The sequence below is a fragment of the Eutrigla gurnardus genome, assembly GCF_963514095.1.
Source record: "Eutrigla gurnardus genome assembly, chromosome: 5".
Classification (NCBI taxonomy): Eukaryota; Metazoa; Chordata; class Actinopteri; order Perciformes; family Triglidae; genus Eutrigla; species Eutrigla gurnardus.
Genome location: NC_139919.1, coordinates 10399010 through 10418007, shown reverse-complemented (window position 1 = coordinate 10418007; position 18998 = coordinate 10399010). Strand labels below are relative to the sequence as shown.

At 44.0% G+C, this 18998-nt stretch overlaps 1 protein-coding gene across 2 annotated transcripts in view; it reads left to right on the top strand.

Annotated features, from left to right (window-relative positions):
* The window catches only part of ppargc1b (peroxisome proliferator-activated receptor gamma, coactivator 1 beta), a 91275-nt gene that overhangs the window by 59809 nt on the left and 12468 nt on the right, over nucleotides 1-18998 (top strand). For both annotated transcript variants that reach the window (XM_084010373.1, XM_084010372.1), the window contains exons 2-5: nucleotides 3257-3442; nucleotides 7099-7299; nucleotides 15490-15615; nucleotides 17893-18934. In XM_084010373.1, the coding sequence (XP_083866499.1) occupies nucleotides 3257-3442; nucleotides 7099-7299; nucleotides 15490-15615; nucleotides 17893-18934 (1555 nt within the window). The remainder of the gene's footprint in view (nucleotides 1-3256; nucleotides 3443-7098; nucleotides 7300-15489; nucleotides 15616-17892; nucleotides 18935-18998) is intronic.

The window sequence follows — 18998 nt, the reverse complement described above, 5'->3', positions numbered from 1 at the left end:
CATCGTCATCATAGGCAGTAAGTCAAATATCTTATGATAAGAGAAAATGAAAAGGCATTAAAAAAGCACAACATAGTGGGAGCTGCAGGGAGAGAAGAGAAGTGGGAGATAATTCAGTATAGTATTGTCAATTCACCATGAATGTGTTTTGGTTGATTATTTTTGGGGAGTTGTAAAACCTGTGAGCTGCTTTAGAGAAATGGTTTCTGGGTAGTCACCTTAGAGGAAGGACTGTCAGAGATACTAATAAAATAAGAATAACTTTAGCACATTTACATTATTGACTGTAGATACATTTTCATGTCCCAGGACAGAATATTTACCCACATGGTTCAGGGACAAAATAGCAGTTGGTAAGAGACGATGAGCAGTTTTAGTCAGTTGGAGTAGAGTTTACCTCTGAGGAAACCTGATAGTGAACCATAACCGTCAGTTGTTTCAGTTTGAAAGCTCGTTGGTGTAACTGGTCGACCCTGTCTGCTCGTTCTGTGAGATGAATGGAAGTGTGTGGTGTGTGTGGTGTGTGTGTGTGTGTGTGTGTCGGGGGGGGTAACTCTTTCACCTCAGCTCTCTCTCTCTCTCTCTCTCTCTGTCTCTCTCTCTCTTTCTCACACACACACTGATATCTTGTTTTTACAGTCCACAAATTGTTTGTCCAATGCAGGGAAACACAAATACCATGAAATCAAAATTGGAATATTTTTGAGTAATAATAAGGTTTGGATCATTCAATTTGTGGGTAAAGAAATACAGTTTGATTTAGACGATAAAACACTTGGATGATTGCAGGCGTTGAGCGTCTGAATCACTTCCATTCTGCTCTTTGATGCTTTTTATTTTCCTGTAACACCAGTACTGCTACTCTTATTTAACTGTGGATTTTACTACTTCTTCTGGCAGTATTTCTTGGTGGTACCTCTCCAGGTGTTGGCGGTGGCCCAGAGTATTTGCATACAGTACAACACCTGCCCTTTTATCAGGGGTCATTACCTATGCAAATAATGGCTGCACGCCTCCATATATAATGATAATGGATTGGATTTGTATGGCGCTTTTCAAGACACTCAAAGCGCTCTGACAGGGTTCCGGGTTCCATTCATTAACACACAGTCATACCGGTGGTGGTAAACTACCATAGTAGCCACAGCTGCCCTGGGGCAGACTGAAGGAAGCATGGCTGCCATTCGGCGCCTACGGCCCCTCCAACCTCAAACACACAGCAGTCATACACATTCATACGAGGCAAGCTGGCTGAAGTGTCTTGCCCAAGGACACAACAACCATGACACAGTGGGGGCGGGGATCGAACCACATTGGCCAACCCGCTCTAACACCTGAGCCACAGTCGCCCCAAAGTTGGGTTTATCATTCAGCACACTTGTGTAAGAGCAGTTTTTGGATGGTTGAGAACATTTAATGCTTCTGGAGTCAACATCTCTTATTAACAAGAGGTCCATTAGCACACATATTCAGCAAGTAATGCTTGTAGAAGAAATGTCCAGTTTGACTGCTTTCTTTCCCCCGCAGGCTCCCTCCTTTCTCTTCTCCATAACTCACACCATTCTTTTTCATTCCACAAACCGTTCCTCCCTCTTCCTCCTCCCCCCTCCTCCTCCCCCTAAGAGAGCACAATCACTTGCTTCCCTTCACACTGAGTCACATACGCACACTTCCTACTTCTTCTTTTTTTACTCGATTCTCTCAATGACGTGGCTCGCCGTGTCTGTCTGACTCTCAGCCATGTGTTGTGACCGCAAACCACATGGTGACTAACTTGACTGGAACCTTATTTAAGTAGATCTCTTACTGGGGTTTCTGGAGGGTTCTTTAGAGTGACTGAACATTTTTGGGGGGTTTTCCAGGAGTTTGTTAGAGGTTTCCTTGTATTGTTGAGAGCATTTTGAGGATACTTGAGCGGATTTCATTGGTTATTATTCGGGTTAGGGGGGATCCTGAAGGATTTTAAAGGGGTTTGAGGGCTCCTTTAGGGGCCTCTATGACTATTTAGGGGCCTCTATGACTATTTAGGGGTTACAGATACTCCACCCTGTTTTAGGTGTTCTTAAAAGGGTTAAAGGGGCTCCTTTCGGGGTCTCTTTGACTCTTTGTGTGTTACAGGCAATACATCTTGTTTATGGGGTTCTTGAGAGGGTTTTAAAGTTTTTGGGGGGAGGTGGTTCCTTGAGGGGGCTCTAGAAGGGAAGAGTTCTTCAAGGTTCTTGAGTATTTCTTGAAGGTGTTTACAGAAATGTTAGGAATTTCAGGTGACTTCAGGTATACTCAAGGGGCTCAAAGGGTGCTTCAAGGGGTATGAGTTTCACAGGGGTGTCTTAAAGATTTCCACATATTAATCTGTGAGTTAATAATCAATGTCACAGTCGGGATTCCACATAAATAAAGTCTCTGCAACATCAACGAAGCTGTACCACTGTGACCGAAGAGTCCTCAGATTAAACCGACTAAACACAGCAGCTCATTTCACTGATTGCTCACACCCTCAACCAACGAAGGGGAACTAATCACCTGAAGAACTCTTGGGTCACGGTTGCACTTTGTTGTGAGCCACAGGGAGGTGAGCTAGATAGATGCATGGAGACACTTCTAGATAGATGATGCCGGTGTACGTGACACAGTTTCTGTCTAATCCTGAATTGTGCCGGGCAGATGCCTCTATTGGTACCCGGGTCGCTCCCCCTCTAACACGGGAGTCTCATTATCTATAATGAGTAGCTGTTGAGAGATGAGGGGCTGTTGATGAGAGCTCCTTGTGACACCGACAGTGAACAGTGTAATAATATACAGTGTATGCCAGACGACGGAGGCTTTTATCCAAAGTGCCGCTCTGTCCTTCGACTGCATACATATTTTAGTAAGGGTGGCCCAATGGGAACTAAACCCCTAATTTGAACAATGGCATTGCTGCGCTGAGCGATGATCTTCACAGGAAACACCAACCTTGGGAGTCTCATAGAGGAAGCCGAGTTATTTCCCATGTTTGGTAACAGTGGTCACAGAGAAAACATCAACTCCTTTGTGATTGCTTAAGAGAGCAAACATAACTGACGCAAGTTCCTTTCTCACTGAAGATGTTCCCAGCTGTGATCAGCACCTCCAGGTTTTTTGGGGGTTATGTTTTACACAGTAAACTCATGCACTTTTGTTGCATCTCAAAATACAAGACGAACCACCCTGGGAATTTAGCTTTAATCTTGATGTTTGACTAACGTGACCTTTCCCTCTCTTTTTCCATCTTCAGTATGGGGAGGAGGAGGTGTGTTCGGACCGCTTGGACACTGACTTCCCGGACATCGACCTTTCCCAGCTGGACACCAGTGACTTCGACAGCGTCAACTGTCTCAGCGAGCTTCAGTGGTGCAACGATCAGCCGGCGGAAGCGTCGCCGGCCTCCATCCACTATAGTCCGGCAGATGAACTCTTTGAGGTGAGGCTTCTTCTTCGCTGATCTGCAGCTCAGTTGTATGATAGATGTTGCTCTTAAGCCATGGACACGTCGTCCTACTGCATGGGCCTTCAAAATGCATCGCAAAGGTGGTCGTCATGCTTTTATCAAAACTGTTATTAGATTGGTTCAAATCAATATAAAGTATCAGTGGATTGACTAAAATGTGGAGGACTCAAGCCCCTTGCTTAGAAAATCATCAACTTCATCAACTAATTCAATCCCTGATTGCTTGGGGTCTAACACTAATCCACACTGTCAGCACATTTTAAACTATATTGAATGACAATGCCAGGCAAAAGTGATTTTTTTTTAAACCAGTTATTACAGAATGATTTTACAATTGTAAATGACTTCCGATGCTGATTTTGCGTATTTCATCTAATGTCTTTATTCTTTCCTTATCGTTATCTGATTTTCTTTGTCACTCATCCACATGTTTTCAGTTTTGTTTGTCTTTCTTATTCTCCTACTTTTCTTCTGTCATTTCTCATTACGTTTTGACAGGATTCTAAACTCTGCCCTTGCTTTCACTCTTGAAGCTTCTCTATTATCTTCTCTATTGCTCATTATAATATAATTATAATAAAACTGGCCCTTTATAACTTATAGACCTTTTCACAGTTGTAAACATTGCATTCATGTGAATGACATCAGCTGACAGGAAGTGGACATGGACCAAAGCCGTTCTGTTCATACGGTCCACAGCATGGTAAAACTGGGCCTCGGAGCCAAAGTTTTTCTTCACTGTCAACATGTGCAAAGTCCTGACCCGTCACCTGATCCCTGTGCTGAAATGTGCGGCTTGTCTCGGAGGGTGCTGCCAAGTTACTCCCAGTTACGCTGTGTGTAACACGATGATGGAAGCAGTCCACCGGTTTGGATCGGCCCGATGCTTCTGCGGGGTCAATGAAAGCCCCGGGACTCTGGTATCAGGTGCCGTTTGCTGGATGAATTCAGGGGAGACCCTTCTGGTTGGTCTCTATCTGAAAGCAAAACCCTGCATCATTGATTGTCTATAGGTTCCCAGCCCCGCCGATGTCTTCAGCTCCCATTACAGAGGCTAAATTGAGTGCATCACAAGAATAAAAAGACGACAACAAAGAGATAAAGTAGCATTTAGGTCCAGATCATCGGCTATGTAACGCAACTCTGCTGGTGGAAATTGCTCTGATGCTGCGATGCACCGCAGAGTATTGGTTAAATGAAGACGGGCAAGACATGATGGGAATGCTGGTGAAGTCAGCACAGACTGTCTGTCAGTGCCCTCTATATTCTTATTTCCATCCCCATTAGCAGACGCCCAAGTGACTTCCTGCCGTCTTTCACCAAACTTTACGACACATCTCAGGACAGACTCAGAGCATTGCATTACCAGCAATAGTTATTGCTGTTCTTTATGAGAACCATGCAACAGCCACCTCCCTGAGTGTCTTTTTTCTTTCTGTCTCTCATCCATTTGTTTTTGCGTTTTGTTGCTTTTCTTATTCTCTTACTTTTCGTGTGTCGTTCTGCTTCATTTTCTTCCCTGACTTTCTCGAACTCATTAATATGCGTGCCTTTTTACCTCTCATACCTGCACCACTGTCTCTTGTATCACAGTTAGAAAAAAATATGTTTTTTTCTCCTCTTTCCTAGCGTCTGCCTCTCACCCATCCCGGCACATTATACTTTTTCAATAACATATTGATCAGACTAATACAGCAGAGCAGACGGGCTGACGGCGTTTGGTTATAAACACACGGTAATGAATAGAGTGATAAGCCGACAGATGAAGCCCCCCTCGTCTCTGTCTCTCTTCGTCCGCCGGTACGCCACTTATTTACAGCAGCGTATCGGAATCTAATCCCATGCCGGCCGGGATTGATCGGTGTTCCTGTGTGGTAGGACTTCATCTAACCTTGGAGAGGCTAGCGAGAAATGATACTAATGTGAAGGCATCTGCATCGTCAAATATATAATTACATCCCGTTTCCTTTTATTTCTTATCTGCTGTGGCATATAATTACTATCCAGGAGATCTAATTAACATGATCAGGTGTGTGTCTTTAAATGTACAAACATACCGGTAGTGATAAAAAAAAAGCCTCTCTGATTATGATCTCATAGACATGAGGAGCTAATTTAAATGTAAATTCCTTTTTAGGATGAAATAAGCCAACTAGACTTTCAGAAATTACATTCAAACTTTTTTACGGAGAAGCAACAAAGAAACACATTTAACCCGAAGACAACTGTAGTTATCAGGAGAAGCACAATCCATACCCTTCACAAATCGTAACTCCTTCTTACTTATAGCTATGCTTTTGACATCCTGTAGAGAACTTCAAAGTCTAAATTGCAGCACTCAGCGAGGAGAAACAGGCAGCGAGAGACAGAGAATTAATGAAATAATAAAAAAAAGTTTGGCAGCCGGGAGCAGATCACGCTGGATGATAAAGGGAAGAGACAGATGAATGGAGCTTGGTGGCTTCCCGTAGGCCAGCCATGCTATCACCTCTCCAGCAGACTCTGCTCTCAGCAAGATGGCAGCTCCATCACAGTAAACAACCCGTGTGGCGCTGTAACAGGAGGGATGACGGCGTGGACATTTTGGACAGACATGGCAGAAAAATAATAATTTCTGCTGCTTATCTTCAAGGCTGACCATACTGCCTGCTTGCAAATTTATGGAAAACCATCAAGAAAAACAGATTTCTTTTTATTAAAGTCATGTTTCAGCAAACCTGTGTTGTCCTTTCTACGTTAATAAATAAAACAAAAGGAGCAAGAATGGACGTTATACAGCAGCTGATGGGAGTTAATGGAATAGAGTGATTCAGCAATGACACAGCTTTCAAAGACATTTTTTCTCCCTGCAGAGGACAATAATTTCCAGTTTTACATGCAGTATTCATGTATAAATTTGTCAGAAGATAGTTATGTTCCAGCTGCCTTAATGACTCACGGTCGAGTGACTCAAACGTGGCTGTTGTTTTTTGCAGGGCGAGGTCACACAAGGTTTAGGAAATTAGAATTGTGCATTTTTGACATGTTTATCCATCACAAAAGCATATTTGTATCTGCGATATAAGCCCTGTCTCCTGCTAAATGACAGGTATTCCCTCAAAATAATGGAAAAAATGAAAAATGTGCGTGACTTTGGGGGTCCAATTAGGTCTTGTGCCAAGCAAAAATATTTTCTCTAAAAATGTTTTATGGCAGGAGAATTTCCAAAACAATCAATAAATATGAGAGGGCTTCTTATTGAGCATTGATGTTCAATAATCCCACAGAGGAGTCAGAGGACTTAGACCAGAATGCAGTGCAGCCACAGGTATTTTGGGTTATAAGTAAAGCTGTTTGTTAGCTTGTTAGCTGGAAAATCCCCTGCTCTCCTCTTAAGAGTAACAACAGCCGAGACCCCGATAACGCTGCTTCCCTCAAGTGTTGAATTCTGGGAAATCACTAACTAATTATTGTTAATTATTTAAAAGTGAGTAAGTTAGCAAGGTAAAGGGTGAACTTTAAATCGCTTCTACTCTTCTAAAACAGAAGTTTCAATGTGCTGAACATTAGACTTTTCCTTTTGGAATCGTTCTACTCAACGTTCTACTCAACGTTCTACTCAACGTTCTCCCTGCCTTGCCTCCCTCCAGATAGAAGAGGAGAACGCGGCTCTGCTCGCCGCTCTGACTGACAGTTTGGATGGCATGGTGGACGCCGAGGTGGGCGGGCTCTCCGTCTTCCCCGCCCTCGGGGAGGAGCCTGACCAGGAAGAGCAAGAGAAGGACAACCTTCCTCTCAGCGCCGACGACTTCAGCCAGTCCCTGGGGGCCGAGACCAAGGACCCATCTCTAGTAAGAACACTTCTCTACTTCCTGTCGACTTTTCCCTCCTTCTACTGTTATTGACAGGAAGTGGAGAAACCTCTGATCGGATCATCACCCCGTTTCTTTTTTGTCAGTCATCTTCAAAATCAAAAAGTCTCTCATAGCACAAACCCCGCCGCTTGTTGAAGTGGCGCCTTTCATACATGCATCAAACGCCATCCTCTCTCCTCTCTCACCCCCGCCATGCTCCCCCCTTCTCTCTCTCCCCTCTTTATCTTAATCTGTGTTGCGTTCGCTAACCTCGATGTTCCACTTGTTGGGCCGCGAGGTTCAAAGTCTACCTTTAACTCCAGGAAGGCGGAGGGAGGGACGCAGAGGCACACTGTAACCTTTCATCCAGTGCCGTCCTCTGTGTGTGCCGAGTGTGTGTGTGCGCGTTGTACTCCTGTATTTCTAAGGGCTCTGATCTGTCCTTCCAGGAACAGAGAGAAGGTTTCAAAAACCCTTCAGGTCTCGGCACACGTTGCAGGGTCTTGATCAAGGATTTTGTGTCGGAGTTAAATGAGCCTATTCTTATGATGAGTTTAATATCATGCTCTCAAAGAATACTTGTAGTAAAATGTAGAAGTAGTACAAGGCTTAGGTTAGAAGTACTTTTACTGTTGAAATCAATCAAATGTTTCGTGCTCCCAGAGTTTTGTGAGTAAAATTTTACTGTAATCAATAGAAGCAATGGGAAAAACTTTTTTTATTACTTAAAATCTGTATCTGGTTTAGGGTTCACACTTCTCACACTCTCTCACACTTTTAGTAATCCAAACATGTATGTGGGTTCCAGCAAGTCCATGTGTTTGCTTGTTTTCATCCCCATCCTTCCCCCTCTCTCTCTCTCTTTTCACACTGTGCTGCTGGATGCCTCTCTCTCTGTCTCTCTAGGCCCCTCCATCATTCCCTGAACCAGGCTTCTAGGAACAAACCTTGTTTTTCTCTCCTCACTCTGTCCCCCCTTGTTATCAGCCCCCCCCCCCAAATGAACCTCCATGTCATCACACTGGACCAAGAAATGGCTGCCTCCCTTTACAGTGGATGGCATGCCCTACTTTCCCCTCGGTTCACTCTGCCGTCAGAAGAATGCAGCGGCTCGGGAGCTTAATTGAAGCAGGAAGATATTTCACTGCAATAAACGACTTGTGATTACTGCTGTTATGCGGCCTTATTGCACTTGTCAAGATGAATTCAGCCCGCTTCCTTAATTTGACTTAAATTTGAGCAGCAAAGCGGCTGCTTACAGGCTTTTCTTGTGCGTCGTGATTTAGCGGCGGCCCACAAAGATACTATTGTCTGGAAGCCATGCGTCATGCCGGATGGCTGAATACCTAAAGCGTAAATATTCACCGAGCTGCGCTGCCTTCAATTACATGCCGGGTCGTTCTATAAAACAAGTCTGTCAGTGATGTCGCAGGAGCTTTGGGAGGCTGCACAGTGGAAGGTGGGATGTTCAAGGAAGTGAAGTTAGTGAACAGCTGGACTCAGGTTTTTAAACTTGATGATTAAGGATGAGTCATGAATGCAAATAGTGAAAAAGCAAGATGATGTTTGAAGTAGAAAATCAGTTTTATAAGTTTTATAATCTCAAATGTAAGAATTGAGACAGCTTGTCTCTGCGGAGAGCAGTGGCTGTCAGTCAGTCCAACACTTTGGTCCAGAATACTTATATACTTAATATAATATTGGATGAATTGCTAAAATATTTGGAACAGATATCCGTTGTGGCCAGAGGATAAATTCGTATGACTTTGTTAATCTCCTGACTTTTCCTCATTCGGTGCAGATAGTCATGTTCCCCTCAGGGGGATTTAAAATATAGTTGTATTTGCAACTCCTCTGGTTGTAAGAAGAAGTCAGATTGCATGGAAGTCAATGAGAAAATGACCCTAATTCACACCTGATTTATTATCTCAGTAAATAATGTAAACATGAATTTATGGTCTCAATCTCTAGTTTCAAGTCTTCTTCAATCCAGCATGATGTTCATTTAGTACATTTTGGTCCATTAAAAGTCAAACAGACCATATAGCAGGGGATGCTTTAGGGGAGGGGCTACCTTGTGATGGACAGGTCAAACTGCAGGCTCATTACTGTCGCTACCTCGCTACCAATGCAATTAGCTACTGAGGTTACTTTAACACTTGAATTATAGAAGCTAACTTTGTTAACAGCTTGACACCAGAAGCCAGACGGATCCAGATCCAGTAACGTTGCTGCTCGGGGTGCTTCGCCAGATCCTCCCACCGCACCTCTGCAGTCCAAATATGGTCACTTCCTTCACTGGTTGCAAAACATTAAAGATGGCGACGGCCAAAATCCGAGTTGGCAGCAGTAAAAAGGCCCAACTGGAGACTTCAAAGCCATATACCACAAACCAATATGAAAATACAAACACATTGTTTTTTGTTTGCATATTTTTGATGCAAAATATGCACGGGGGTGTGAACTAAACTTTTTATTTCATGTCGTCTTTAAGCTCAAAGCACCACTTTACCTGTGTTCTGTGCACAGAGCTGTTAGTTCGGCTGCATTGTTGTTTTTAATATAAAATTATAATATAATAATCTACTGTTCTTTAGAATCTCATTATTTTAACGACCTGACATGAAGGAACAGGTGTCATGTGACATATTTTACCCCCTTATATGTATTTAAGACTGCACCACCACTGTTGGTAGCAATTTCATTCTGACTGGTATCAGAGAGAAACATGACCAGAGGAAGGGGCATTCCTTCCAAATGGGTGGAAATGATAATGACTTTAATGACCTGAGATACTGTACTTCAGTAGAGGAATAAGGGTTTGGCCGTTGAGGAAGCCAGGAAGAAGCCAAGCCTCACAGCGATAGCCGCTCACGGTGCTGGCATGGTAACAGCAAACAGGACGCAGCGAGACAGAACCGGCTCTGTTGCTGCTAAATGCCATGGAGGTATTGTTTAGTCCAAAACAAGGGCTCAGAGACACGGAGAGGTCAAGGAGCCAGATGCCATCGTCTTCACTGTTGTGTTGCAAAACACCGTGGCCCCTCACATGACTGGCCTGCCCTTGTTCTCACCTTGACGACTCCTCGGTTATCAGTCAACGGATGTCAAAATAAGAATGAGTGTGGGCTGGTTAATCAGTTACGCCCGCCAGTTTTTCTCAGTTTGCACTTCCATCCAGTGAGAAACGACACCGAAGGTCAAAGGAGGACCGCTTGTTTCTGTTTGATAGTTACTGTTATGTGCTGAGAAATGAACCTGATTAGAGAATCCCCTCTATCTTCTGTCAGCGTGGTTTTCCTGACATTACCACAATGATCGCAAACAAAATCCTCCGTGCATGAAACTAAGAAAAATATCGGTTTCTTCCCAGTAAAAGAATTAAAAAGACAGTTAAAAAAAACAAAAAAAACAATTCCCTCTTCCCAGTGGTGCTGTTTATCAAGCCAAGTGCCCATTATAGTCAAGAGAAGGCAGATATATCCACGGCTGATAGCTCGAAAACTAGATAACTCACACCAAAACATCTGGACGGATAAATGGAACTGCAGATGAGAGGACAAATGTGGATTTGCTTTATGTGGCGGTGAACTGTCCCTTTAAATTGGAGGAGCTCTGAAAGATACAGGAAGTAGACTGGCAATAAGAGGGAAGTAAAGGTCTGATTTAATTTAAACTTCATTGGAATAAATTCAGTTCAGTTTAATAAGAACTGATAATAATAGTAAAAACAACAATAATGTTATTTGTATAGCACCTTTAATACAAGAATTGAAGCACAATGCTAAATATAGCTAAAGCTAAAATATATATTTGTATTAAATGTGACTCAGAACTATACAAAGGTTCAGGTCAGTGCTTAGACTCTCAGCTTGTGCTCATGTCTGTGATCAACTCTGCATGTTGCACACATGCAAATATCAATAACTCACCCTGCGTTGTAACGCTGCAGGAACCACCTGCTTTCTCCTGCTCCAGATCTCCATAGTCATTGCAGCTCTTATTTCCATGACGACTGTACGGTGTAGCTGACAACGTCTCTTCTATCCACAGACACAACTATCAGTCTGTAGCTTCAATCCTCTCCACATTTGGCAACACAGCATGCTTTTGCAAAAGTTTCTCAAACGCACAAGGCTCTCTTTCTGTCACACAGCCAGATACTACTACTACACACTACTACAGTAATAGTAGCAGTACTACTACTACTATGTTTGCTGCTACTACTATTACTATTGCTGCTACTACTACAGTTTCTGCTGTTGCCCCTACATAAATCGTCTCCCTGAGGCATCCTCTTGGTTCGCTTCCAGGCAGCAAGTTTGTGACTAAGTCGAGATAAGTCGAGTCAGGCCTCCTCTCGCTTCGGGGGATTCAGAGTTGTCTGCATGTAAACTTACTTTGCCTGATATAACACATAAGTCAGGAACACTGGTGAGGCGTACTAGCTGTTTCTTCAGAGCAGGAAAACGACTAGGATCTATTAACAATAACCATGTAAGGTGTTGACAGTAATGTAATTTTTTTAAATGAACTACGCAGTCACAGTTCTGAATTTGGCAGGTTGATTGAGCAATTAGTGCCATTTTTAGCATTTCAAATGTCCTTTTTGTTCTTCGCTACGTACATAGCAAGTACTTTTATTTATATCATGCTCTTTCACGACCCTGTTATTCTCTTTCTGCCTGACTCATTAATATTATAATTATGGTATTGTCTTCTCTTTGCCCCCGCCCCCCCAAAAAAAAAGAAAAAAAAGGAAAGAAAAAAGAAAGAAAATCAAATAATTCCGCTTTATAAAACAGGTTTAATGATATCCCCAGACTTCTAAAGCTATTTTTAGACAGGTTCCAGGGCCTCTGACAGAAAGATGAATATTTCACTCTTCTGTATATAAATAATATCCTTTTGCATCATAACTGTGTTTTCATTGTGTACACTATCGGTGGCAAAAATAGCAACCTAACGTTCACATCCACTCAAACAGAAAAGCCTTGTGTAATAACATTATACTGTTTACTCTACTGAAGCTGCCAGCTGTGTGTGTGTGTGTGTGTGTGTGTGTGTGCGTGCATCCCCTATTTCCATCAGTTGAGTGGTTTACTGTCACATGACTGCTGTCACTCATGTGTTCAGGTCTGAGGTTGTCGCTGCCCTCTAGTGGTTAGAAGCGATACTGCAGTATGTATGTATGTGTGCACCATTATGTTTGAAATGTTATTAGCTTGATTTAATTCACATTAAAGATCACAATTTATGTACTACCCATCAACAAGTTGATTGAACATATTAATTTGTTAAAATTCCAATTCAATAAAATTACATGATTTTTTCTAAATGCTTTGCATCTAATTTATTCTATATATTAATCCTTTCATGCTGACATGTTAAACATAATAGGAAGAACCCCGAGAGATTATTTTACCATGTTGACGAATAATAAAATAATTGGATGGATTGATGGGAAAAATAAGATCTCTGATACCATCAAAGATATATTATAAAAGTCATCAGATAGATGTATTCAGGAATAAAGATGAGTCACAAATTAAAGGAAAAAAATAACACCAAATGTCATATTCACCAAGTCTCTGGAGAGAACACGGCTGATGATGATGATGATGAGTGACATCACTTTCATACTCAAACATATTAAGTGAGGTTCTCTGCAAGTGCACCTCCACATTTTCCGTGTGTGTGTGTGTGTCCCACCACAGAACAAGGCCTGCATTGATGCTGCCAGTGCAGCTCTGGAAGGCGTCCATAGTAGAGTAGAGTGTTTGAGGGGCCCGAACGCTGCCGGGGGACTTTCAATGTTTCACACAGACCCAAACCTCCCGTCTCCTCTTCACTTTCCTCAGAGGAGCGTCATCACACGCTCTGAGCCAAGTTGGCTCGCCCACTGAGGGGCGGCTGCATTAGTGATGCAGGCCATGGTCCTGTCAGTCATTTGACCCAGATAGTATTCTGTGGTTCCAGCCAGCCCCGCTGGGTAATGTTAAAGTTGCTGTAATGTTGTACTCATTAAAGCTTTACAGTAATATGCCACGATAGTGTTGGTAATGAAGTGAGATCCCTGGACAATGATCTGGTCACTAACCATTACAAACAATACGTTGTTGTATTTGCTTCAGAGAAACTTCTTTTTCTTCTTTTAAATGTCATCAGTTTGATTCATGAGTCCTCTCTATAATGTTTCACATTATTTTCTCATAAAAAAGACTTTGCCAGCCTATAAAGTGATGTTAAGAGCCCATCTCAAATATATGTAGTCCCCATATAAAGTTGAACTAGAGTAGGTCAGCAGGTTTATATATACAGTACATTATTTCTAGATGGTCTGGTGCCATCATTGAGGTCGTATTCCTCATATTAGCTATATATATATATATATATACAATAAGGGGGCATTTGTCGTGTGGTTTATGTCTAGTCAGTCGTTTTTATAGTCTAAAGATGTTATCGCTTTAATAATACATCAAGAATTTTACATATAATAATATAAATATTGATAAAATAATGGTAAAAAAACAAACAATGAAATAAAGTCAGATAAGAGAAAGAAAAACAGAGAATTAGGAATAGAACAAATAAAATAACAATACTTCAATAGAAGAGTGGTCAGCATGGGAGGGGCTTTCTGCTCCTCCCTATTTAATGGAACTAGCAAGCTTACAATGTACTAATGTCATGTAAAAAGTTGCTGTCGAACTTCCTACACGTTGCAAACACAAAATCACCAACGGAATTAAGAATGAACCTTTTCCCTCACTTTAATTGCAACAGCCAAATCCTATCAGATTCAATACCTGCTTTATTCCCACCATGCAGTCTGTTTGCCCTCAACACTGTTTCCCTGAGAGAGATGAGGGCCCCCAACATGGCTGCCGGAGGGTGTGTTGCACTGAGCGAGCCCACTGAGTGAAGCCGGGTATATCCCACTGCTCCCAACCTCATTCCTATCACATCTGTATTTTCTATGCGTCTTCTTCTGGAGCAGCTTAGTGGGGGGATTTTCTCCCTAAGCTGATTTATATCAGCTGATAGCCCCGTCATGAAGCTCGGCACTGGAATGAATGGATGAATAGACAGATGAAAATAAAGCAATGGAAGGACAGTGGGGAACGAGGAGATTGTTTTAATATCTGAACAGTAATGCCATAGGAAGGATTCAGGAGGCGTTTGTTCCGTTTCCTACGTGTCTTAGCGGTGGCTTCCTGTCTCATGTGAAGGAGGGCGAGTACAGGAGGACGACATTCAGGGGGATGGAGGGAGGGAGGGACGGAGAAGCACACAGGGTTAGATGAAGATGGATGTCAAAGGTGAGGGAGATGAGGAATGGGAAGGTGATGGCGACTAAGAATGAAGATTTCTGGATGAAAAGAGTGAAAAGAAGCTGAAAGACGGGGCGTGGAAGGGATGAGCGGATGGAGATAGGATGGGGGGAAGAAAGTGTCAGTACGAAGCTAGAAGGCATCAGGAGGGATGAGGAAGTGACTGCAGAGGGATTGATAGATAGGACATTTAGGTTGGAGGAGAAATTGAGGAGCAGAAGTCATATTGTGTCCTTACAAAGGGAGAAATGGATGGATCCAGCTCTTTAATGAGAAACGTGAACGTGCCATGTAGCTGTCAGCTTTAGTGATGTGATGCATGTACAGTATCATAACCTCATGGCCTCTTCTGCACATTATTCCCTCGTACAAACATCCATCTGCGGGGAGTTAACAGCTGACAGAATATAGATTACAAATTGGAACGAAAGGCTGCAGTTTTCCACATTTCACACTTGCTGTCCTCGTGGAAACATTTGGTCCTCGTTAGGACATAATCACAAGAACAAAAGCACTTCCTCTCACTGTTATTTTACCACTGAAAAATGAATTAATATCACTGTACAAATATGTTTGGCACTGTTGTGGCCTGTCATTTGTACTTCTCTTATTCTGTGCCACATTACAGTGCAAGCTTCTGTCCACTCACATGTTGAACATTGGTTTCCATTGCTTTCATTCTGTTCAACAAAAGATTATCAAGTCTAACGTGAAGTCAAAGACCGATGACACCAAGTATGTGTGCTGGGAAACAAAAATCCCCGAAATTTCTTAGCAAATGGAGAGAGTATGACTCAGCACAAAACCGGCTCTAACAGGTGCTAACTGATTTCTCCCCCTCCTTCCTCGCCAGCTGATGACGCTGCTGCTGACTCCTCCCAACGTGCCCACGGTCATCGATGCACACAAAGACAGAGTCCACGGCCATCGCTATAGCAACAGAAGCCTGCAGCTCCGGCCGGCCAGACCTCTAGTCAAGGTGAGGCCCGAACTAGCATGAATTTGTCAGGTTTGGAGTAAGTTGTAGTTTAAAAATGATTTCAAACTGTGTCAGTGTTTCTCAGAACGCTGTAACCCCAAACACACGTCTCTGTATTCAATAGCTTCCCCTCAGAGTTGGCAGGTTAAGGCAGAAGTCATTCACAGTTGGATGCAGGGCCTGCAATGGGAATCACCGCCACACAACCTTGATGCAGGGTAGGGTCTGACCAGTGCATAGAACGGAGATCAGAAAGACTCTCCTCAATGTCTTCTCTCCTGGGCTCAAACAAATAATGGCTGCCCTCAGTCAAACACAAAGATGGAGGTAGAAGGGAGGTGTTGAGATGGATGGTTGGTAGTGGTCCAGCAAGTAAAACAACAGGGCTTTTTCTTTTTCAAATGAAAGATCTCATTTTAAAGGAAAAACTGTCTGAGCTTTCAAGCGGGCAGAGACCTTCATCCGCTAGATAGATGTGGTGTTGGGGGAAGAGAGGACTTTTACAATGGCTACCGCTGTATGACTTAGCAGTAATTGGACAGCTGCTAGCATTGTGCTTCAAGTGGTCATTGATTACAACGGCAGCCATTTATCTTGTACGAGCATAAAGCACGGCGAGCCTTCACACAGCCCTCTGCTCCGGCTCAAGCAAGGAGCATAGACAATCCCCGCAGGACGCAGCGCGGGATAAGCCGTGGCTTCGCTGTGGCAGATGGAGAAGCATTGACTGACAGGGCAGGAGGGCAACAGCGAATCATCCTCTCTCTCTCTCTCTCTCTCTCTCTCTCTCTGTGTAGGAGCAATAAAAAATCAGTCTGTTCACTGCAGCTGCACACTGATTCATACCTCACTCAGTTGTAAGTAGTATACGGCGGTGTGGTCAGTGTTCATGTATCAAGGGCAGGGAATTGAAGATCCACCCGCGGGGTCATGAGTGTGTTTTTGTTTTGCAAGGTGGTTCATTTGTCTTGTTCCCCGTGAACTACTGTAGACAGTGTGATCACACACTCCTGCCAGGGACGGTGAGGTTTATGGAAGCTCTGAGAGGCGGTGGTTTCTTTTTGTTCATAGTCGTATCGTACTACTATAGTAGTATAATCATATTATAAAGTATAAAGCAGGAAAATCATGCAAATGAAACAAAGGAAGGATGGATGGATGGATGGATGGATGGATCCCTATATGCTATAAAACAATCAACATGTAAAAGAAACACCAGCTGTTCTCATCACAACAATGTTTTTTTCTTCCATATACTATGACTTTTTTTTAATGACTACTATACTATACTATACTATATTTTTATGGCCTTTTTATGACATATAGTACAACATTAAAATGCCATGAGAGAAATCATATGTTTCACAGATATGCAGTTATTGGCGATGAGAAGCTCCCTCAACAATGCTCTCTGAATATGTTAAAAGAAGAAAATCACCCAAGTAAAAAAGGGCAGGCTGTAATTAGAGACTGAATGAGCTTGAATGTAAACAGTAATGTAGGAAATGTATGAGTGTAATGAGAAGTAATGCATGTGGGATGAAGCCGTCCCTCAGCCCGGTGCTGCAATGGAACCGTGTGATTGAAGACAGCAGGCAGAACACGTTGAGAGGTAATTAGGGTCCATGATGATTGTGTTGGCCTTCTGAAGGGCCCTCCATGGACTGCAGATCTGTCCTGACTCCTGAGTACGGTTAGACGTACGGTTAGACTATTAAACCAGGCAGTCAGGATACTCTCAACAGTGCACCTTTAGAAACCATGATATATCATTAAAAAGTCAAAGTAGAATATGTAAAAAAAAAAAACATTAATTTCATACATTACATTCATTAAGTAAATCAAAGTATAGTATTTTTTAAGTTAAAAAAAAGTAGTATAGTATAATATTTAAAAAGGTAGAGTATGTCGACCGTCATAGATTATGATGTCATAAAAAGTTATAGTCGTAAGGGTGCAGTACATGAAATATTACAGCCAGAGTATCTGGGATCAGGACCAGAGCGATGGGGTCTGCACTGTTGAGGTCCGTCTCCGGAGCTGCTTCCTCAGCAGCCGGGCTTTAGATGTCTCTCACTTACATGAAACACTGCCAAGCTGATGTCTTTTATTCAAGCCAAGCACAAAACAACATTTCTCCATACATTGAACCTTTACTACTACACTCCACAAGTTATTATCAAATAGCAATTTGAGAAGCGGTGGTTGTGAATGAAAACCTTTGGTCTCAAGCTAAAGAGCACAAGAGTAGTGAGATGTTTGTGTCTCCGCCCTCAGAGTGACCTCCGTCAGGAGCGGAAGCCCCGAGCGGTGCGTCCCGCAGGCCGCCTGTGCACCGAGCTCCACCGCCACCTCACCACCGCCCGGCACTCGGAGGACACCCCGGCCCCCGACACGGAGGAGGACGAAGAGGAAGAAGAGGAAGAGGACAGTGAGTCGGAGGAGGACGAGGAGGGGGAGGAAGAAGAGGAGTCTTCCAGCAGCGAGGTGGAGGGTGTGACGGTTGTGGCTGCCGTCCCCGCCGAGCCGGCGAAGCCTCAGTTCAGCTCAGAGAAAGAACTGCACTCGGTGGTGGAGCTGATCACCTACATGCACACCTACTGCCTGCCCACACGCAAGCAGCAGGGCTGGGATCGCAAGGACCGCGAGGCCCCGAGGCCTCGGGCCAGACCTGAGGCCCCCCGCCTGGCCACGACAAACTCTCACAGCAGAGTTGTCTTGGTGGCTACTCCTGGGACTAGCGGGGGCTTAACTGGGACAGGCACCAGCGCCCCCAGGAGGCTCCCCTTTGCGAGGCGAAGGGAGATGAAGGCCAACTCCCTTCTCCGTGAGCTCCTGCAGCAGAGCAGCTCTTTCGATGTGAGCAAGCCTTACAGACTGCACAGCCCTCCCTACACCCACAGCCCCAGCAGAGGAGTATCTGCTCCCTCTGCCCCGGCTAAATCAGCCCCGACCTACTCCCCCAGCTCTGCCAACCCTAAGCTAGAGCTTCGTAAAGACTCTTCCTCCCCCGAGAGGAGAAGCTGCTCCTTTGAGGCACCTCAAAGCCCAGAGGAGACAGCAGAGGACGGCGGCTCCTTCTCGGTTCGGCGCTCCCGACGCCTGGCCTCCTTCCCCAGCCGCTTCGCCAAGAGGCTGCGGCCTGGAAGGGCGAGGGATGAAGAGAGGAAGGACAAGGAGGAGAGGGAGGAAGGACGAGCGGGGGTCAAACTGCTGCCAACCCAAGCAGGAGGGGGGACGACGACGCAGCCGGCGCAGCTAACGCAGGGTGACGGCAGCGGCGGTACAACGGAGCCGACCAAACCCTGCTGCCACAACGGTGAGATGGACAGGAGAGATGCAGCTTACAGTCACACTGCAGGCTGCCATGCTCAGATTGGAGA